This window comes from Ailuropoda melanoleuca, chromosome 1 (genome assembly GCF_002007445.2).
Source record: "Ailuropoda melanoleuca isolate Jingjing chromosome 1, ASM200744v2, whole genome shotgun sequence".
NCBI lineage: Eukaryota > Metazoa > Chordata > Mammalia > Carnivora > Ursidae > Ailuropoda > Ailuropoda melanoleuca.
This window is the reverse complement of record NC_048218.1, coordinates 109,654,558-109,676,197: the sequence shown is the minus strand read 5'-3', so window position 1 is coordinate 109,676,197 and position 21,640 is coordinate 109,654,558. Positions and strand designations below refer to the sequence as shown.

The following is a 21,640-nucleotide window of genomic DNA, read 5'->3' as shown; positions in this document are numbered from 1 at the left end:
TTGTGTCTAAGTTCATGGGAGAAATTGCCTTGTTTCTTGTCTGTCTGTCTGTTTCTGGTACTATCTTTGCCTGGTTTTGGTACAGCATTTAAATTTGTCCCAGGAAATGAGTTAGGATGTGTTCCTCCATCTTCTGTTTTCTGGAAGAGATTGCTTAAAATCGATGTTAATTCTACTTTACATACTTGGTAGAATTCTCCAGTGAAATCATCTGGGCCTGAAAGTTTCTTTGGGTAAGCTTTTAAATGAAAAATTAAATTGCTTTCATGGTTCCAGGACTGTTCAGATCATCCACTTCATTTTGCTTCCTCGGATTTGGTAGATTTTAATTTTCTTTTTGCCTCCAGAGATTTCAGACATCACTCTGGCATTCCCAGAAATGTATCTCACCAGCTATCTGGACATCCTGTGGCCCAGTCAGGCTGACACGGAATCAAGCATCCAGCCCCCAGTGCCCTTCTGATACTGGGCATTTGTGCCTTTCTCCTCTTAAGGTTGTCGGTCTTGTTAGGGGTTTGTCCATCTTATTAATTCTTCGCAGAACCATTTTGTTTGTTTCATTGATTTCCTGTTTTGAATTTCATTGATTTCCTGCTCTTTTCATTCTTTCTGCTTGGTTTGGTTTTATTTTGCTCTCCTTTTCCTAGTTTCATGAAGCAGGCATTTCAATGACTTTGAGGTCTTGCCTCTTCCCGAGGTGCTATAAATATCCCTCCCAGCACTGCTTTAGCTGCAGACCACATACTTTGATGTTTTGTGTTCTTTTTATTCGGTTCAGTTCTGTGTTTTTAAAAAAAACGCCCCGAGTTACTTCCCCTCTGACCCATGGATCATTTACAAGAGTGTGGTTTTCTTCCCAGTGTTTGGAGATGTTCCTGTTGTCTTGCTGTGATTGATTTTGTTGGAGTCCATTGTGGTCTGAGTACAAACACTGTGATTTCAGTTCTTTTAGACGTGTTGACATTTGTTGTATGGCCTGAGGTTTGATCTCCCTTGGGGAATGTTCCATCCTTTGAACACAGGAGCACTCTGTGTTGCCAGCTGGACTATCCCGTGGGAGGCTGTGGGCGGGTGGGTGGTGTGCGTCTCCCACATCCGGGCTGGTGTTCTGTCTGGTAGTCCTGTGGGTTGTCGAGAGGACAAAGTGGAGTCCTCAACCGTACTTGCAGATTTGACTGTCTCTCCTCAGCTTTATCATCTCCAGCCTCGTGTATTTTGAGGCTCTAATAGGTGGCCTACTTTCTCAGATATTAACCTCGCCCCTCCTGCGTCTTCGTTTTGTCGTCGTTGTTGTTTTGCGTTTGATTGCTATTCATGTTGTTTATCTCCTTCTGCTACTTTCTCCCACGCATTTATGTCATTGAATTTGCAGTGACTTTCTTATAAACAGCATATATTCAGTCCGCTTTTGTTGTCCACTCTGCCAGTCTTTGCCTCCTGATCTGTGAGTGAACATTTTAACGTATTTAATGTAGTTTGTATATTTAGGCTATTTACGTTTGTGTGTGTTAAGGCCAGAAGTCTGCCATTTTGTTATTTGTCTTCTGGTTTGCCTCTGTTTCTTGTTCTTTTGTTTCTCCCATCTTGCTTTCCTATGGATTCTTTGAACATTTTTTAGAACATTTTATGTATTTATTTGAGAGAGAGAGTGTGCGCACAGGAGCAGGGGAGAGAGGGAGAAGCAGACTCCCCACTGAGCAGGCTGACGCAAGACTCAATCCCGGGACCCTGAGATCATGACCTGAGCCAAAGGTAGATGCTTAATTGACTGAGGCACCCAGGCGCCCCCCCCCTTTTTTAAGATTTTATTTATTAATTTGAGAGAGAGAGCATGAGCAGGGGAGAGAGGCAGAGGCAGAGGCAGAGGGAGAAGCAGACTCCCCGCTGAGCAGGGAGCCCGATGAGGGGCTCAATCCCAGGACCCCAGGACCACGACCTGAGCCCAAGGCAGACACCCAAATGACTGAGTCACCCAGGCACCCCTTGTATGGTCTTCTTAGTGCTTCTTCTGGGTATGGAAACACACTCGCGTGCAGGTCCTCACAGTCAGCTGCCAGCAGCGTGTGCACTTTGGGTTACGTGTGCACACTGCTTCTACGTTGGTCGCTTTGCCATCTCTGCTTTCAAGTATCCTCTCAAGTGTCAGCTGGTGTTAACATTTGTTTCTATCATCACACGTGCCACCGGGCACTCAGGAGAAGGAGTGTCCATTGTTATGCCCATCTCTCTGCCCTTTCCATGCGCTCCTTCTTCCCTCCCAGTGCCCCAAGAGGCCTCCCTTATCATGTCCATCCTTGTGGAGAGACAAGCCACCCCTGGCTTGTGGGGTGGTCTGCCAGGGCTGGAGCCTTCAGTGGCCCCTCATTCAGAGTGCAATTCTCCTTTGTTCTTGTGTGTGCGCACGGGCGCATGGCTGAAGCAAGTGTCTCCCTTCCCGAATGATGCTCACTTTCAACACTTGGAAAACATGGTGCCGCTTCCTTCTGGCCACTGGCTCTGGACCAGAAGTGCCCTGCAGTTGTCCTCGGCCTTTCCTGTGGTTCTCGTGCTCAGCTCTCTGGCTGCTTCCATGATTTCGTCCTCAGTGCTCAAGTGTCCAGACATGGATTTCCTTGGACGTATCGTACTTGAGATTTGCTCAGCTCCTTGAATCTGTAAGTTTCTGTCTCTCGCCCAATTTGGGGAGTTTCAGCCATCATTTCTTTGAATACTCTTTTCAACTGCTTGCCCTGGCCGCTCATCTTCTGGGACTCCGGTTATGTGAACAGTGCAACTCACGTTGTATCCCGCAGGCTCCTGAGCCTCTGTTCAGTTGTTTGTTTCCCCAGTGTTGTTGTTGTTGTTGTTACTCAGTTGAGTACTTTCTGTGGACCCATCCCCAGCCTCACTGGGACGTCCTCTGTCATCTCCGGCCACTGATGAGCTGCTCAGCAAGTGTCTCCTTTCAGGGATTCTGTATCGTTCTGTGCCTTTGGTTTGCTTCTGTGTTATAATGTGTTTCTTTGCTGACATTTTCCATTTGCTCCAAGATACACTGTTACCCCTTGTGGAACCCCCCTGATTAAGGCTGATTTAAAACCCTTGTCAGATAATTCTAGCATCTTCAGCTCAGTTTGGGCATCAGTTGATTTCTTATTCTAGTTGTGACTTTTCTGGGTCTTGGATTCTTCCTTGAGTTTCCTGGTATGACAGGCGATTTTTTTTTTTATTGTCTCCTGAACGGTCAGGCTATTATGTTCCCATTTTGTATTTTAGCAGGTCAGTCATCCTGTTTGGGCTCAGCATGAAGGTCCTGGGCTACTCTAGTGGCCTGTGGTTTCAGTGAGAATGGAATGTGCAGAGGTCCCTGCTGGGCCATCCTGGGCCTCTGGACAGGGGCAGGGTATCTGGCCCCTGGGAGGAATACCTCCAGGGCTGAAAGCCTGTTGTGGGCTTCCCCTAGCCAGTGCCCCCACCCCCACCCTTGGGGCCTCTCGGTGGGGCAGGGGGGCCAGTGAGCCCGGTGGGGAAGAAGTGGGCCTCTCCTTGATCTTCCTGCCAGTTCTAGCAGACCCCCCTAGAGTCGTCAGCGGGACTCCAGCCCCACAGGGGGATGAATACGGCCACCCGGTCCTCTTCCTGGTAGCAGGCTGGGGGTCAGAAAATGTGGTCCCAGACCCCCTTATGTTGGGCAGACTGCTCTCTTGTTCCTCAAGCCCTGGGGACCCTCGCCATGTCACCTCACTCTTTTCACGTGTGTTTTGGTTGTCTCTGATTTCCTGCGTTTACTGGTAGTTGGGAAGAGCAGAGATGAGCCTAGGCCACCTCAGCCAGACTAGAAGCCCCTCAGGGCAGCCTGAGGGGCTGAGTGTGTATAGGCCAGATGGTAGAGGGTCGGCAGAGCAGTGGGAGCTATGAAGGACTCTGCTACAGCAACGGGCGAATGGCCATGGGAGGAAGCAACTCAGAAGAGCCTGCGAGGTGAGGATGAAGGCGTGGGCTAAGGGGAGGACGAGGAGGGTCCCCATCAGGGGGATAGGTGGACGGATCTCCAGCATTTCCAGCGACTGAGAGGGGTGCAGGATGCTGGGCTGAGGCTGGGCGTGGCGAGGCTGGTGCCTAGCGCAGTCAGGGAGCCAGCTCCGCGGTGCGTCCGGAGCAGCGCCCTCAGGAGACAGGGCTAGGGAGACTCCCCCCCCCCCCCCCACGACAATGACCGCTCTGATTCCCTGCCCCCGCCCCAGCTCTGGGGTGGCGACAATGGTCATCTGTCTCCCGGAGCCGGAGCCTGGCACTGGGCGGGTGCGAGTGCGGGAGGGCCCGGGCGGTAGCAAGGGCACAGCTCAGGCAGGCTCGGGAGGGCTTGCGGCCCTGGGGTGTGGCGGAGGCGGCCGCCGAGGCGGAAGAAGCCGTGATTCTCCTCTTCCTCCCGCCCAGGTGTCCGGGAGCCGAGCTGCGGGGCGCGCGGGACCGGTGCGCGCAGTTTCCCCCGGGGCAGCCTTCCCCGCGGCGTTCCCGCCGCGCCGGCTCCGGTCTCCGGTTTCCATGGAGCCAGGAGGTGGTTGCCACGGAGACCAACGTGAGACGGCCAGCCAATCAGCGTGGAGCTGCGTCTCCACTTCACCTCCTGGATGGAGGCTAGGGGGGCGCAGAAGGCCGGGCCCCAGGACGGCGCCGCCACGTACCCCAGGGCGCCGAGGCCCCCTCGCCCCGCGTGCCGGCGACCCTCCCCACCCCCGCCTCTTCCAGGCCCGGCTAGGGGTGATGTTCCCTGGGGTCCGGCCAGCTTCCGACTGGCCCCCGACCCCCCTCGCGTTCTGGGGGCAATGCTGCGGGAAAGGCGGGGCCGCGCAGCGCGGAAGGAGGGCGCAGCCCGGGTTGGGGGAAGGAGGGAGGCCGCCTCCCCCACGACGGCGCTCCGCAGTGCTTGGGACGCACGCGCACGCTCACTCGGGGCGCCGGGCGGGCGGGGCGGTGCTGACGTCATCCGATGACCCACCCACCCCTACCCCTGGCCGAGGGGCGGTGGCCGCGCAGGCTCCGCCGGACGGACGCACGGACAGACCGGGTACCAAGGGAAGGGCGCACGGTCAGGCCATGCCTGGGGAGGCTGCCCGCGCCGAGCCGCTGCTGCCGGAGGCGGGCAGGCCCGGGCCCCGCACAGGTGAGGCCTCAGGCTGTGCTCCCTGCGTGTATCTCGGCCGCCCTGTGTCTGCCTGTCCCCTCTCCGGTCCCTCTTCCTGCCTGTCCCCTCTGTCCTCCCTTCTCCAATCACCCCTCACCCCGTGCCCTCTCCGGTCCTCTTGGTGCCCTGCCCTTTCGAGCACCTGAATCCTGACCGCCCCCCGCCCACCCCGCCCCAGCCCCAAACGTCCCAGCTCAGGACTGCGGGGAAGGGCGGGCTCTTCCAGGAGCCAGAAGCAACTCGAGGGCCTGTGAGCATCCCAGGGCTCCGTGGCTCCCGGCCCACGTCCCGCCCTCTGGGCCGCCGCCGCCCCATTGTCTGCGAGGAGCTGCGGGCCCTGGCCCCGCGGCACTAAACCAGAGGTGGGGGGTTCTCAGCTGCACCCCCACCACCTGGGGCACCCGCCCTTTAGATGCCTGAAACCGCCTCAGGGCCCGTGACTAGTCTGGCCTGGGCAGATGGAGTGAGACTGGAGCTGGAGCCTGGGGAAGCTGGCGGGGGCGGGGGGGAGGTGCAGGCTGTGAAGGTGGGAGGTCGGAAACCCTGGGGGAGCAGGGTCTGGGGGTAGTGGCCTGGGGTGCAGGCGCACATCCTTGGAGAGGCTAGGTCAGCAAGTGTCGGTGGAGGCTGAGGGTGTCTGTCTGGGTCTGGAAGGACCAGCCAGGGTTGCCCAGCAGGAGGTCAGCCATGAGTGACCCCTGGAGGGCCAAGGGCACCTTGCTGTGATAAATCACCTGGGAATGTCACCAGTGCTGGGTCCAGGGGCCTGGCTCCCTCTGGGGTCCAGTAAAGCAGGTGGGGGCTAGGACTCCCCAGACCCAGGGGCTCAGATTGCTTGATGACCTTGAATGTTTACAAAAACCTTTGATCTTTGGCTTCCCTTCCTCACCCCCCTTGGCCCAGCTCTGGTGGGCAAGGGTACCACAGGCTCAGAGCCAGGAGCCCAGTCTCCACCTGTCCCCACCCACCACACCCACCTCCAGGCGTTGGGTATCTGTCACACGGCTGAGGACCTGAAGGGCCCCCTTCTCGGGATCCCCAGGCCACCTCAGAAACCCAGGAATGCGGCCCGAGGGCCCCGGGCTCTGCCATTGCTGCAGGCCGGACGGGCTGGGGAGGGCCCTGCCCCTTCGTAAAATCTCTAATACTCGACTTTGCAGACAGACGGCTGAGGCCTGGAGGTACTTGTGGGGTAATCATGGGTGACAGAGCAGGAACCACCCCTGAGAACGTGGCTGGGGCCTAGGCAGCCCCCAGCACGCTGCCCTGGGACCCGCTCGCATATTCCTGGCAGAGGGAGCCCTTCCAGCCTGGTGGGGCGGCTGCCACCGTGGAGAGGCCTGGCCGGCCCTACCATCCCACAGCCCACAGAGCCCATTCCCCACAGCTGCCCTCTCCTACAGGACCCCACCCCCACCCCAGGCTCCAGCTCGGCCTCCGTGGGACTTGCAGCCTGAGAACGCACACACAGGGGCCCCGCTTCCCTCCTCCTTCCGCCAGCCCGTCCGCCAGCTCTGGGAGCAGGAGGGGCGCACAGCCGGATGGCATCCCCAGAGGCTGGCCTCAGCTGCGGGGAGCAAGAAGAGAGATGAGGCAGAGAGGCGAGACCCCCATGTACAGGAGGTGGGAGACCTAGAGCTTTCCAGGGCCAGCGGAGTGCAGGTCCCCTGGCCCTGGGGGCCTCTGACGCAGGATGTCAGGAGAGGTCGCCTGCCGGGCCCAGCGCAGATTGAGGGCAGGGGACCAGCCAGCCAGCGTCCGCAGACAGGTGCTAGTCCCAGCCTTGCCGAGCCTCAGACAGGAGGCACGCCACCTACCCCCTGGCCCCAGGCTGCGTCCCCGGGGTCAGAACTGTCGGAAATTCTCCCCCAGTAGCAGCAGCTCCAGCTCCCAGAGGGTGTCTGCACTCCTCATGCCCCTCTCTTTCCACAGAGTCATCCTGTGATGTGGCCGTGGCCACCACCCCGAGAGGGGACCGGCTGGAGCACTGTGCCCTGACCCCCGGACCCAGCGCCCTGGCCCTGGAGTTTCTGCCCAGCAAGCCGGGTGCCCGGCCCCCGCCAGAGGGAGCCAGCTGGGACGCAGGGCCAGGCGGCACCCCCTCGGCCTGGGTGGTCCCCGCAGAAGGCGACCCCAGCCCGGGGCCCCCCGAGGCCCAGCCTGCCGGGGGTCCTCCCCCAGCCACCCTGGAGCCCCGGATCGTGATGGGCGAGGAGACCCGCCGGGTGCCCCAGCCATCCAGGGCAGCCCTGCCAGAGCTCAGGGACCGGGAGGGTGGGTATCGCAGCCTGGACCCATCCCCCGAGTTGTGTTCTCAGGGTGACCCTCCTGTGCCTTGCCCTGCCCCAGACCCTGACTCCTACTTCACGCCACCCTCCACCCCCACGGAGACCGCCTCTGCCCTGCTCCTTGGCCCTGGGCCCCGCAGGGAGGCCCGGGAGGCCCCAGCCGAGCCAGGGGACTCCCCGCCTGCCTCACCCTCGGGCTCCTACATCACGGCAGATGGGGACAGCTGGGCCTCGTCCCTGTCCTGTTCCCTGAGCCTGCTGGCCCCGGCTGAAGGGCTGGACGTCCCCTCAGGCTGGGGCTTCTCCCCACCGGGCTCTGTGGCCGACGAGCAGGAGCTGCCTCCCATGGGGCTCCCCGGCCCCCCGTCCCCAGAGTCCAGCATCTCGGCCGACAGCAGCTCTTCCTGGGGCCAGGAGGGCCACTTCTTCGAGCTGGACTTCCTGGCCAATGACCCCATGATCCCTGCCGCTCTCCTGCCCTTCCGAGGCAGCCTCATCGTCCAGGTGGAGGCCGTGGAGGTGACGCCGAGGGCCCCCGAGGATGACGAGCAGGAGGAGGACATCCCTGTCCCTGGAGAGGACCCAGCCGGGGAGGGCGAGGACGACAGCACGTTTGCATCCTCCCTGCAGTCCCTGTCTGACCTCTCCATCACCGAGGGCATGGACGAGGCCTTCGCCTTCCGGGACGACACCTCGGCGGCCTCCTCTGACCCTGACTCGGCCTCCTATGCAGGGGCCGACGACGAGAGGCTGTACAGCGAAGAGCCCCACGCGCGGCCCGCCGCCCTGCTCCCGGACAGCCCTGGTGAGCCTGCTCCCGCGGTCTCCGAGGGAGGGGCTGGCCGAGCCACCGAAAGCCAAGAGCCGGGCGCGCAGGTCCCCGAGGCAGGCCATGCCTCAGGCCAGGCATCCGCTGCTGCCGCAGCCCCTCACACCCCGCAGGAAGCCCCAGGCCTCACCTTGGTGACCCCCCAGGCCTGGGGGGAGGAGGCGGATTCCGCCCTGGGTCCGACACCTATTGCCGCGGGCACAGCTCAGCCCCTACGGGAGGATGACAGCACTGCCTTAGGCCCAGGGCCTTGGACAACGCCAGAAGAGGGAGCCCTCACTCCAAGCCCAGACTCTCTGCAGAACCCGGAGAAAGAAGCAGGCCAGGACCCTGACTCTGTGATCCCACCCCTGCCCCCGCAGGACGTGGGCCTCCCCTCAGGCCAGGCACCCACCGCTGAGGTCAGCCCTGTGCCCCAGCCAGGAGAAGCAGACAGGACCTCACCCCAGGACCCTGACTCTGTGGCCACACTTCTGTCCCTGCAGGACGAAGGCCTTCCCTCAGGCCAGGGGACCCCCACTGAGGCTAGGCTTCAGACCCTGCAGGTAGATGCAGGCTGCGTGCCAGCAATCGAGCCTGTGGTCACTGCAGCCCAGCAGGAAGGACGAGTGACCTTGGAACTGAGGCCAGCACCTGAGGAGAGGGACACAAGCTGCACTGGAGGCCCAGAGCCTCCAGCCTGGGACCAGGCCCAGCTGGATGGCCCAGAGCCAGCTGCAGACGCCGGGACACCCTGGGCATCATGGGGAACTGCAGGCGCCTTCAAGCCTGCCGTGGAAGCCCTGGATTCCCCCAGGCCTGCCACAGAGGCCCCAGAGACCCCTGAGCCTGCCACAGAGGCCCTGCAACACCCCAAGCCTGCCACAGAGGCTGTGGAATTCCCTGAACCTGACACAGAGGCCACAAATTGCCCCAAGCCTGTCACGGAGGCCCCAGAATGCCCAGAGCCTGTCACAGAGGCTGTAGAATGCCTGGAGTCTGCCACAGAGGCTCTGGAATGCCCAGAGCCTGCCATGGAGGCCCCAGAACATTCCAAGCCTGCCACAGAAGCCCCAGAATGCCCAGAACCTGCCACGGAGGCTATAGAATGCCTGGAGTCTGCCATAGAGGCCCTGGAATACCCTGAGCCTGCCACTGAGGCCCTGAAATGCCCACAGCCTGCCATGGAGGCCCCAGAATGCCCAGAGCCTGCCACAGAGGCCCCAGAATACTCTGAGACTACCACTGAGGCTCTGGAACATTCTGAGCCTGCCACAGAGGACCCAGAACACCCAGAGCCTGCCACGGAGGCCCCAGAATGCCCAGAGCTTGCCACAGAGGACCCGGAATTCCCTGAGCCTGCCACTGAGGCCCTGGAACATTCTGAGCCTGCCATGGAGGACCCAGAACACCCAGAGCCTGTTACAGAAGCCCCGAAATGGCCAGAGCCTGCCACGGAAGCCCCGGAATGCCTAGAGCCTGCCACAGAGGCCCCGGAACATTCTGAGCCTGCCACGGAGGCCCCAGAACTCCCAGAGCTTACCACAGAGGCCTCAGAATGCCCAGAGCTTGCCACAGAGGCCCCAGAACACCCAGAGCCTGCCACAGAGGCCCTGGAACATTCTGAGCCTGCCATGGAGGCCCCAGAACTCCCAGAGCTTATCATGGAGTCCCCAGAAGTCCCAGAGCCTGCCACGGAGGCCCCAGAATGCCCAGAGCCTGTCTCGGAGGCCCCAGAATGCCTAGAGCCTGCCACAGAGGCCCCGGAATGCCCTGAGCCTGCCACTGAGGCCCTGGAACATTCTGAGCCTGCCACGGAGGCCCCGGAATTCCCTGAGTCTGCCACTGAGGCCCTGGAACATTCTGAGCCTGCCATGGAGGACCCAGAATGCCCAGAGCCTGCCATGGAGACCCCAGAATATTCTGAGCCTGCCACAGAGGACTCAGAATGCTCAGAGCCTACCACAGAGACCCCAGAATGCCCAGAGCCTGCCACAGAAGCCCCAGGACACCCTGAGCCTGCCACTGAGGCCCTGGAACATTTTGAGCCTGCCACACAGGCCCCAGAACACCCAGAGCCTGCCACGGAGGCCCCGGAACGCCCAGAGCCTGCCACGGAGGCCCCGGAACGCCCAGAGCCTGCCACGGAGGCCCCGGAACGCCCAGAGCCTGCCACGGAGGCCCCGGAACGCCCAGAGCCTGCCACGGAGGCCCCGGAACGCCCAGAGCCTGCCACGGAGGCCCCGGAACGCCCAGAGCCTGCCACGGAGGTCCCGGAACGCCCAGAGCCTGCCACGGAGGCCCTGGAACATTCTGAGCCTGCCACAGAGGTCCCAGAATACTCAGAGCTTGCCACAGAGGACCTGGAATGCCCAAAGCTTGCCACGGAGGCCCTGGAACACCCAGAGTGTACCACGGAGGCCCCGGAACACCCAGAGCGTACCACGGAGGCCCCGGAACTCCCAGAGCTTACCACGGAGGCCCCGGAACGCCCAGACCTTGCCACGGAGGCCCCGGAACGCCCAGAGCCTGCCGCGGAGGCCCCGGAACGCCCAGAGCCTGCCGCGGAGGCCCCGGAACTCCCAGAGCTTGCCGCGGAGGCCCCGGAACGCCCAGACCTTGCCGCGGGCCCCGGAACGCCCAGAGCCTGTCTCGGAGGCCCCGGAACGCCCAGAGCCTGTCTCGGAGGCCCCGGAACGCCCAGAGCCTGTCTTGGAAGCCCCGGAATGCCCAGAGCCTGCCACAGGCCCTCCTAGGCCTGCCGTGGAAGCCACAGACCCACACAAGCCTGCCTCCATTGGAGAGGAAGTAGAGGAGGGCCTGTTGGCACCTGAGCTGGGAACCTGTCCCGGTGCCTGTGTATGTGCTGGTGATGGAGCTGAGACCCACTTGCCCCAGAAGGAGGCCCCAGGGGGTGAAAATCAGGGGGCTGGAGGCCTCGAGTCAGCACCCCAGGGTGCCAGGAAGGCTCCTGGGGATTGTGGCCCAGAGGTACACCCTGCTGCGTGCCCCGAGGTTGGCCATGCATGGCCCCAGAGCCCAGCGGAGGAGGGAGAAGCCAACCCCGAGCCCAGGTCTCCTGTTGCTGTGGCCTCAGAAGCTGGACTGGGCTCCTGCTCCGAGTTTCCACCGAGGTCTGTGCCCAGGCCTGGCAGGCGCTGCCCCAAAGAGCCTGGCCCCACCTCTCCAGCACCCTCTCAGCAGCCGGAGCCCATGCTGGGCCGGGGCAGTGGAGAGTGGATGCAAATAGCACCCGGAAGCCCCAGCTCGTCCCCCCCACAAGCCCCCAAAAGCCCTGCCAGGGTCCTGCCCAGCGTGCCCCAAGACAGGCTTCTCAGCCCAGAGCCCTCCGTTCCTGGGGTCCCCACAGAGGCAGCCCCATACCCCATGGCACCCCTCACCTCCTGCCCTTGCCAGGGCCCCAGGGAAGACTCAGCAGAGGGCAAGGAGCCCCTGGGCTCTCTGGGCCTCCAGCCTCCACGGGCAGGAGCCCAACGGGCAGTGGCTGCCTTCTCAGGAACCACGAAACCTCCTGGGGCTGGGCACCGGGTCAGCCTCCCACCCCATTCCCCCCTCCTCAGCCCCAAGATGGCCCCCACAGGGGACACCCATGCCAAAGACCAGGCCTGGCGGATCTCACCCCCCTGCCAAGTGCCTCCCAGCCCTCGAGGGCTCCTGGCCGCCGAGCAGCAGGATGACCAGGACAGCCTGGAAGAAGGTGAGGGGGGCTGGGGCTAGGGCGCTGTCCTGAGCCGGGGACCAGAGGTGGAGGTGGGCAGGCCATGGGGCTGAGTTACAAGGCAGAAGCCGTCCTCACACACACACAACCCCACCCCATGCCCAGACTCGCCACCGAGGGCTCCGGGATCCGGCCAGCACTCGGACAGCCACGGGGAGTCGTCGGCAGAGCTGGAGGAACAGGACCTCTCGGGAGCGCAGACAGCACAGTGCCCAGCCCAGGTGCCCAGCCCGGGAGGGGGGAGGCTGCACCCCTGGGAGGGCTCCACCCCACCCTCCCCTCAGGTGCTCAAACCCTGTCCTCCCCAGGCCCCGGCAGGTGGCAGCAGCGAGGAGACCGTGGCCAAAGCCAAGCAGAGTCGCAGTGAGAAGAAGGCCCGAAAGGTGGGTGGGGGTCCCTCCCCCCGTGGAGTGGCCCACTGCATAAGGGGACCCCTCACACCCAGTGGCTGATAAACGCCACCGGTGGGGCCATCAGGTCGTGAAACTGCTGGGGCCAATGTGTCAATCGAGACTGCCCCCAGCTGGGGTCTGGCACCCCACTGTACCCCACCGGGGGGCAGGTGTTCCCAAGGTATCCCCCAGAGTTGGCAGCAGAATCCTCGTTCTCCCATCAGTCTTTCCCTCTGGGCCTGCCTGCTCCTCCCCACCCCAGCCTGGGACCCTGGGGCCGATGCCCAGGCCTGAGCCCCCACCCCGTGCCCCCAGGCGATGTCCAAGCTGGGCCTGCGGCAAATCCAGGGGGTCACCAGGATCACCATCCAGAAGTCCAAGAACATCTTGTTTGTCATCGCCAAGCCCGACGTCTTCAAGAGCCCGGCCTCGGACACCTACGTGGTCTTCGGCGAGGCCAAGGTCTGGCCGGCCGTGGGAGGGGGCGGGGGCCCAGGGCGCGGGCTGGGCTGACCGCTGTGCCCCCGCAGATCGAGGACCTGTCCCAGCAAGTGCACAGAGCTGCTGCCGAGAAGTTCAAAGTGCCCACGGAGCCTTCCGCCCTGGTCCCTGAGTCCGCGCCCGGGCCGCTGGTGAGGCCGGAGTGTGAGGAGGAGGAAGAGGAAGAGGAGGAGGAGGAGGTGAGGCACAGGGACGGCGGGGGGTGGTCCTCACGGCTTTTCCTGGAGGTGGGGGCAGCCCCAGAACCTGCCCGCTTGCCCCTCTCTAGGTGGATGAGGCGGGGCTGGAGCTCCGTGACATTGAGCTGGTGATGGCACAGGCCAACGTGTCGAGGGCCAGGGCCGTACGAGCCCTGAGGGACAACCAGAGCGACATCGTCAACGCCATCATGGTGAGTGGCTGGCTCCTTCTCGGCCCCCCTGCTGCGGGCCCTACTGGACCCCTCCCCAGCCTGCCCTCTCTTTCTGCATTTCCTGCAGGAGCTCACCATGTAGCCGCTGACCGCCACCTGACCGCACGGCTCCGTCCCTGCCGCCCCCCGGCTCTGCTGCTCAATAAAGGGGTGTCTCCTCATGGTCTCTGCTCTCGCTCCTACCTGCCTGGGCGCTTGCTCCAGCCACATGGGATTTGTGAAGGGGTGGAGACACTTCCTGAGTCTGTGCAGAGCCCAAAGAGGACAGGGTCCTCCCTTCCACGTCCCCAAGGGTGGGGATCTGTCCCGTGTTCTCAAAGGGCGGCGGTCCTACTTGCTCATGTTCCAGAGGTGGTGGCCTGCCCCTGGCCCTAGAGGATGGATGTTCTCTCCCTGGGTCCCCGAGGATGGGGTCTGTCCCATGTCTCCAGAGTGTGGGAGTCCTCTCCCCACCATGTCCCCAGAGGGCAGGGCTCTGTCCCCACGTGTCCCCAGAGGGTGGGATCTGTCCTGGGACTCCAGCAGCTGGGGGTCTGTCCTCCCCCCATGTCCACGGTGCCCCACCTGCCCAGAGATGGTAGGCAGTCACCTGGCTGTGGCCCAAGGCGTGGGCCTGGGGCCTGGTTTGGGGAAGGAAGTCCCCAGACTCAGGGGCTCCAGAGGTTTAGCCACGGAAAGGCGTTTGCTGGGAAGGCAGCGACTGGCCCCCAAAGTTCTTGGCCCTCCTGGCACTCAGCTCTGGAGTGGCCACCCATCTTCTCCACATTCCCTCTTCCCAAAATCCAGGGACGCGCGAAGGGGGGGTTGCGTGTGAGAGGGGTCCCTGGAGAGGAGGGAGCAGCTCCTGCCATCCACACAGGACACTCAGACTAGGTCCCACAGTGCGGCCACCGCAACCCCGACCGCCTTGCTACGGCCACTCACACCCAGGGTGGGCTGGCCCTGCCTGGATGACTTCAGCTGTTCCAGATGCTTCCAGAGCAGGGCGATTTGCACACGTATGGAGACCTACCCCACGTCCCCTTAGCGCTGCTGGCCTGGGCCCACTACCAGCTCCTGGAAAGCCCAGGCCAGGACCTCCTCCCATCCTGACCTGCCGCTGGCCAGGAGGCTGACCCCCGCCTGGCCCCCACATGACCAGAGCTCTGTCCTCCCTTCTCCGGGACCCCAGCACCCACCCTGCTCAGCCTGGGGCTGCCCGCATATGCTGTTGGGGGTCTCCCAGGGCAAAGGCACCTTCTAGGTGAGGAGGGGGTCTCCAGGGCCCAGCCCAGGGCCACCCCCACTGCCTCCCCACGTGCCAAGGGCAGAGGAGGGGCCCAGCCCAGTTAAGACCTAGAGCACACTGCCCCCGTGACCCCCCCTGGAGATCCGGACCCTGGGCTCCAAGATGACACGCTCCTGGGGGGCGGGCGTGCTTTGGTGGGGAGGTGAGGGGTACAGGTTTGCAGTGGAGACCACCTGTGGTAGCAGTGAGACCAAAGATTGGGGGACTCGGGTGAGGGGACAGAGAGCAGGCGCCTCCCTCGGGAACCAGGAGCCCGCTCCCAACAGCGAGGACCTGACACTCACACCAGCGCCTAGGCCTCCTGCTGCCCACCCCATGTCCATGAAGCAAAAGCCCCAATCCCGTCCTCCCAGTTTGCTGCGACGAGCACCGAAGGGCAGCCGGCCCCCAGGCCACAGCGCCCAGCCTGGACTTGCGGGCCCGGCTCCCACACTGCGAGACCAGAAGCACGCTGGGACCAGAAATGAATTATTCACATCGCAGTAAACTTCTTTGAAGGTCTCTGAGAGTTTCGACAGGAGCGTCGTGTGCAAAACCGAAAGGACCCCCCAGGACCCCTCGTGGAGCAGGCCACGGGCACTGGCGCCCCAGGGCCGGTCCTTCACAGTAGAGGGCGCACCGGCGGGCCCCTCCCGGTGCCGTCAGGCTGAGTCCCGGTCCATGCTGCAGCCCAGAGCCTCGATGTCGTTGCTGATGTCCGAAATCATGCGGTCCCACTCGTCCCCTTCCGAGGGCGCGGACTGGTCATCGGAGCTGCCCGTGGCCCTGTTTCCGGTGCCGGTGGAGGTGGAGCTCAGGGCTCGCCGGTACCGGCCAAAGCTGTCAGTGATGATGCCTCGGCCGTCCTTCACCCCGATGGTCTCGAGGAAGTTCTCGAAGTGCTGGCTGTCCTTCTCCGGGATGAAGGGCCGCAGACCTGTGGACACAGGGTGTGTCTGACGCCAGGCCTCCGGCAGGGAGAACGACCCTGCCCACCCTGCCCGCCCTGTGTCCAGCTCAGTCCGATGGGCACCACAGGCCCGAGCAGGTCGCGGCCCTGCAGCAGGTGGCTGGCCCCATCTCCCTCCCTTGGGCCTGGAGGAAGCCCACCCTCAGGCCTCCAGGTGCAGAACAGGTGGAGCAGGCTGACCTCTAGGGGCACCGCCCCATTCGGTGAGAATAAACCAGAAAGGAACAGGGGGCTGGGGCCTCCGACCCCTGAAGGGAGGCCACAGGGTTGGCAAGAGCTCAGACTGAATCCACCCCCCTTGGATGGTGGGGGGCAGCGCCCAGTTTTCTAGGGTCAGCACGGGGGAGACACAACCATGCCATCATCCCCCAGGGTGCCGCCAGGTGTGCAGAGTCCCAACCACCCTGCCCACCCAGCTCTCAGGGCCAGTGTCTCGACAAAGGCTGGTCCTTCTACCGGGAAACGGGGTCCACTTCTTCACCCACCAAACTCCTGGTCAACCCACCAAAACCCACTGGGGTGCCACCCCCCCCCGGAGCCCCACCCCTGGTCCCCACTCCGCGGTGCGCTGCTCCTGGCTTCCCTTCAGTCTAGCTCCCGAGAGCAGAGTCGGCCAGTCACTGGGAAGAGCTCCCCTACGCTGCGGCCGCACCCCCACGGGACTCACCGAGCAGCAGGAACTTGCGGCTGTCCCCGTACAGCTGCCGCAGGTTGATGCAGAACTCGTGCACGGACGCCCCGTCGCGGTAGTCGTGGAGCAGCGCGGCAAACTGCTGGATCTCCTGGGAGGACAGCTTGGTGCGCAGCTGCCCAGAGCGGGGCAGGGGTGGGGGTGGTGAGCGCCACTGCGGCGACCACCGCGACCCCCGCCGGCCCACCGGGCGCCCGCCCTCACCTGATCCGCAGCGCCCCCACGGAGCGCGCCCGCAAGGAGCTCAGGGCAGAATGCGCCCCCGCGGGGCACGCCCACGCACGGAATCACGTGAGGGCCGGGGAGTCTGCTGAGCAGCCCGCCCCCAGACGCCGCTGGCGCCCCCTCCCCACCCCAACCCCGTTGCTCCAGCACAGGCCAGGCCGGCGCCCACCGTCAGCATGTAGTCCTGCAGCAGCTCCGTGGCGGTGGCGCTCAGCTCGCTCTCACTGACCGTCTTGGCGTGGGGCGCCGGATGCATACAGAAGGACAAGGGCGAGACGCCGCCTGCGTGCGCACACTCGGGGAAGGAACTGCAAGGACAGGAGCCGTGGGCACTTGGCTCCCGGCCTCCACCTTGCACCGTGCCCCCACCCCCCACCCCCCCGCAGACGAGCACTTCCGGCCAGGGCCGCCCAGCGGGGGGCGCGGGGGCGGCGGGCAGGGGGAGGGGCGGGTACTCACAAAGTGCTGGTTTCCGTCTCATACGGTTCCTTCACGTCCACCTTGGTGGAAGAGTCGTCTGTACAGGGTACAGAACATAGAGGCTCCCGGTTAGGTGGGGAGGGGGCACTGAGTCCCGGGGCCCAGCACCCAACGACACGTGTGCCCTGGCGGGGGGAACCGGCAGGCCCTTGGGGGACAAGCCTCAGGCAGCACCCAGACGGGCTCCTCCTGGCGGGGGTTGACAGGCACCACCTGTCGCAGGTGTGGGCCTGAGCGCGATGCTCTGGGCTTCAGGGGTCGCAGCAAATGGGGGGCTGAAGAACGCTCCCCGAGGGCCAAGGAAAGACAAGCGCTACTTGGGGCCGCCGCCCGAGCCCGGGTTGCTTTGTCTCCTCTGCCCCCTTTAGACGAGGTCCGACAGCTTGCCCTCCCCTCACAGGGGCCGGCCGAGGGCAGAAGCCACAGTCAGAGGCATGGCTGACCCCCAGCCTGGACCCGGTGAGCTCCGTGCACGTACGGAGTCGAGACCCCGGCATCCCTGAGCCCCTCGCACCAGCAAAGAGCCCGGAACACAGCAGCTACTCGGGAAACACTGGACAGGTGACCTAAAGTCCGCGTGACACAGACCGTGAGGGACACGGACACCATTCTGCACAGCTGGTGAGATCTGAGAGAGGCAGGTGAGAAGTGTGGAGTCGGGGAGGCGTGCGAGGACCAGGGGGCGCTCCTGGCGCGTGGAACACAGGGCTAAAGACGCCTAAAAATGCTCCCCGAAAATGCTCCTCAGATACAAAGGGGGTGGCTTCCAAGTGCCCCCCCCAGCCTCCGTCTGGGAAGAAGCCCCCCGCCCAAGAGCTGTGAGGTCCGGGGGTTCCTCCCCCCCCACACCCCCTCCAGCCCCCGCCCTCTGTTCTGAGGCAGGTGAAGGGACTTCAGCTGAGAAAGCATTCCCTGGCCCCCAGTGTGGTGCAGGAAGCCACCAGGCTCGCCGAGGTAGGGGACGTGGAGTCTGGGAACGAGGCACTGGCGCGATGCCGCGGGGACAGGGACAACAGCATCACTGTCCGCCCACGCTCACGTACCGCTGTGAAGGGACAGGTGGTGGGTGGGTGTCGAGGCCCCATCGAATATTGCTCTGTCCAGAAAGTCGATGGTGGACTCCGTGTACACGATCTGGAAGACCTGCCCCAGCAGAGAGCACAGCTCCTCCGCAGCGACCTGCCGTGGGGACAAAGCTTGACCTTCCTGGGCAGCTTGCCAGCCACCTGGCTCCTCTGATGCCCAGCCTGCACCGGACCAAGGGCCCCGGCCCCCCACCGGCCGACAGGGCCACAAGGAGACCAGCCCACGTCCAGAAGGTTCTCTGGGCCCAAGGGGGCCAGGTGTGTCTGTCAGCTGCCAGCCCTCCTGTTCCCCCGACCTGGCCCACCAACACCCTGCCGCCGCTGCTGCCCCAGGTTGGGGGACGGCACTCCCAGCACAGGACACGGCTTCACACCCATGCTGTCAAGGCAGGGTCTCCTCTGGGGCCATTCTGCCCCCGGATGAGGGGCAGTGACCAAGGGGCCTGTGGTGGCAACAGGCCAGAGAGGCAGCCCCACAAGCAAGAACTGCCCAGCTAGAAGGTGGCCAGCGCCAAGGAGGCACCCTGATCAAAGGGTCCCCGAGGCAGGGGGTCCCTCCTACAGTCTCATAGACCCAAACTACACACAAGGAGACCGAAGAGCTCCCAGAAGCTGGCAGCCCTCAGAAAGCTGAGGGGGCCCCAAGCCCTAACTCGCCACTCCCAGGGCACAGCTTGGAGTGCAGAAGACCATCACCCCCATCAGCACTGGGGAAAGGGTGAGGGCCCTGGAAGAGAAGGAACACAGACTGAAGGCACCAGACTCAGTGAGCAGGGCAGGGGCCAGAGCAGGGCCTGCGGAGGCTGTGGGAGCGGCCTGGGTGGGGGGATGGGAGGGGCCTGGGCTGGGAATATGGGAGGGGCCTCGATCAGGGTGTGGGAGGGGCCTGGGTTGGGGAGGTGGGAGGAGCCTAGACAGGTTGTGGGCAAGACAGGTGCCAAGTACCCAGGTCCCACCCTCTACTCACCTTGCTCTCTGTGGCCAGGACTACCAGACAGCAGGCCTCCACAGGCCCCACTCCGCTCTCTGACAGGGAGACTGCGGTGAGGCCTCTGGAACTTTCTGCACACAGACTCTGGCTGGGGGAGATGCCAGGGTCCTGAGCTGAGAAGTCAACAGCACGGCAGGTTAGGGCAGGTGTTGGAGCTTGACAGCCGGCTCCAGGCAGCCCCGACCTGGCTCAGGTAAGGGACAGGCCTGCCCCAGGCGTGCCCCCTCCCCCACCTTCTCAGCTAAGCTGCCCCCAATCTCACATTCCTCCGCGGCCGCTCTGGCCGCTGCTCGCTGAGAACAATCATCCTACAGGACCCTCTAGCGTCCCTGCCACAGATAATGCTAGTACCTTGGGCTGAGACCTGAAATGGCCAATATTCAGCTGCTTTTGGTTTACACCTGGCATTCCCAGAGTTCCACTCACAGGAACCACGGGCATGAACTCAATCTTGACAGGTGGGGACACTGAGGTATGGAGCCCAAGGGTGTGAGAAGGGCAGAGTCTACGAGGGGATGTGGACCCCAGCCCACGTTTCTAACACTCTGCACACCACCTCCTCAGACAAAGGTCCCAGGGCACAGACACACGGGGCCTCTCCCAGCCTGCCCACGGCAGGGAGGCCCCCGCCCTGGGAAGCATGAGCACATCGGCTCAGCAGACCAGGAAGCAGGAATTGGAAGTGAAGCCTCCCATTCCCCCCGATGCTGGGGGGATGCTGGGGTATCTCCGGACCAGCCCATCTCAGCACGCAGAGTACCTGAAGCCTCAGATGTGGCTGGGAGCCAGGAACCTGGCAGAAGCCACACTAGGACAGGTGTGCATGCAGGGCCCGGGGTGCAGCACCCCGTGAGCCCCACGAACACCACCGTCAGACCCAGGACTGCATAGCCCCACGGCAGCCATGGGCCACAGGCGCTAAGCATGCGAAATGTGGCACGTCCACACAGTGAGTGCCGTGTGCGGAGTGTAAACTCCACACAGGGTCTCGGGAAGTACAAGGAAGACGGGGGACATCTCGTTAATAACTGTCATACTGGTCATGCACGGCCGCTATATTACTATGACATGAAGGGCTGAATAAAATACATTAACACTGATTTCACTCGCTTCCTTTTACTTCTTTTACCGTGGCTCCTAGAACATCTTAAGTAGCTCCGTGGCTGTTTTCAAGGAAGCAGGGTGTGGGGCTGCAAAGCCATACACAGTGAGGGTGGGCTGTGTCTGCAAAGCCCCCATCTGGCCCCCAGCAGCGTCCCACTGGCTGTCCCCACAGCTCTGGCTTCAGATTCCCCCATCTGTCCTCCTACACCCGCGGAAGCACCCTCCATGAGATGTCTGCACGGTCTGCTCCGCCCTGGTGTGCCCGGACATCTGGTCACCCGCCCCCCCCAAAACGTGCCCGCCACATGGAGCCCCTGCAGCCAGACCCGACCCCGCACACCCACCCCACCCTGCAGTGCCGCAGGCACTGGCGTAGCCTGGACCCGCAGAGGCACACGCGTGTGTCTGCGCGTGGTAGGCACTTAATATACAGTAGCCGTCATTGCCAGCGTGCTGAGGACCGCTACGTGCATGAGCTCATACACAGCATGCCGGGGCCGCCAGGGCATGCAGGCTCATGGTCTCAGGACTTCACTGCATGAGGAAGACGCCCAGGACACAGGGATTCCTTCTCTCCCTGTAACTCAAAAGCTCTCAAAGCTGTGGATCCCGGTTTCATCTCATTTTGCAAAGATCTCCTACGGAGCTCATTCTCTCCCTCGTAAAAAAATCTGTTCCCCCTTTCGTAGCCGATTCGTTCTAATGATCAACGCTGATACATGTCCCACCACACAACAAACCAGGGGGGCCCAGTTCCCCGCCCACCCACTTCCTCGCCTGCAGGCGCTGGTCAGAGGTAGGTCTTCCCATGGCTCAGACCCTGGGCCTCCTGCGGAACCGTCCGCCCCCAGGAGGGGAAAAGGCGGTCACCACGGCAGCAGGCGGCACTGGCAGGAGCCCTGACGAAGCCACTTCCCGGGCCGGCCGGTCCCGCCACTGCCCCACTAGGCCCCCCGCCAGTCACTCAACCTCTGTGCTCTCTTACTCCATCTGTGAAGTGGGAGAACAGGGTCCCCCTCACCGTTGGGGGTGGAGGGTACACAAGGTAACCCATGTCCCGGGCTTTCTGCTAGTTTGAGCCATTTTTGTAAATTAGAACAGTTACATATGGACAGCTCTGTGTGGTTCAAACTGAAGTAACGCCCATTATTCAACAGTAGACGTTTACCAAAGGGAAATGAGGGATAGGCAGAGCACACAGGGGTGGGGGTGGGCCCACAGCATCCCTACCGGATTTGTGCTGCGAGAGCCCCCCAAGCTCAAGGGGTCATGCGAGGAGGCTCACCAGGGCCCTGGCTCTTAAGAAAATCTCTCGGATCTGCCATGAACCGCCGACCCCAGGTAGAAAAACAACTTTCCCTCTGCGCTGCCATGGGCCCTTTGGAAATGAATGGCTTCAGGACACCATCCGGCCCCAGAACGCCCAAAGGAGCCCAGGACAAGAGCGATACTCCAGCGCCGAGCTCAGAACCCCACCCGGAGGGGCATGATGTCTCTCCTGTGTCTCAGTGACCTGGTACCAG

The 21,640-nt window shown here is 63.0% G+C and overlaps 2 protein-coding genes across 6 annotated transcripts in view; one reads left to right on the top strand and one right to left on the bottom strand.

Annotated features, from left to right (window-relative positions):
• The first annotated feature begins 5,000 nt into the window (after positions 1-5,000).
• Positions 5,001-13,498, top strand: NACAD (NAC alpha domain containing). Its single transcript, XM_034639995.1, has 9 exons — positions 5,001-5,143; positions 7,097-11,013; positions 11,159-11,978; positions 12,105-12,220; positions 12,308-12,382; positions 12,707-12,853; positions 12,922-13,071; positions 13,161-13,283; positions 13,372-13,498. Exons 1-9 carry the CDS (start codon positions 5,077-5,079, stop codon positions 13,384-13,386), a joined length of 5,430 nt encoding a protein of 1,809 aa, XP_034495886.1. The 5' UTR covers positions 5,001-5,076; the 3' UTR covers positions 13,387-13,498.
• Positions 13,499-15,056: 1,558 nt separating this feature from the next.
• Positions 15,057-21,640, bottom strand: part of CCM2 (CCM2 scaffold protein) — a 49,231-nt gene continuing 42,647 nt past the window's right edge. For all 5 annotated transcript variants that reach the window (XM_034665112.1, XM_034665119.1, XM_034665117.1 and 2 more), the window contains 6 exons: positions 18,990-19,126; positions 17,981-18,116; positions 16,917-16,974; positions 16,627-16,765; positions 16,209-16,347; positions 15,057-15,508 (listed from right to left, as the gene is read on the bottom strand). In XM_034665112.1, coding sequence (XP_034521003.1) covers positions 15,234-15,508; positions 16,209-16,347; positions 16,627-16,765; positions 16,917-16,974; positions 17,981-18,116; positions 18,990-19,126 — 884 coding nt within the window. In that variant the 3' untranslated portion in view covers positions 15,057-15,233. The remainder of the gene's footprint in view (positions 15,509-16,208; positions 16,348-16,626; positions 16,766-16,916; positions 16,975-17,980; positions 18,117-18,989; positions 19,127-21,640) is intronic.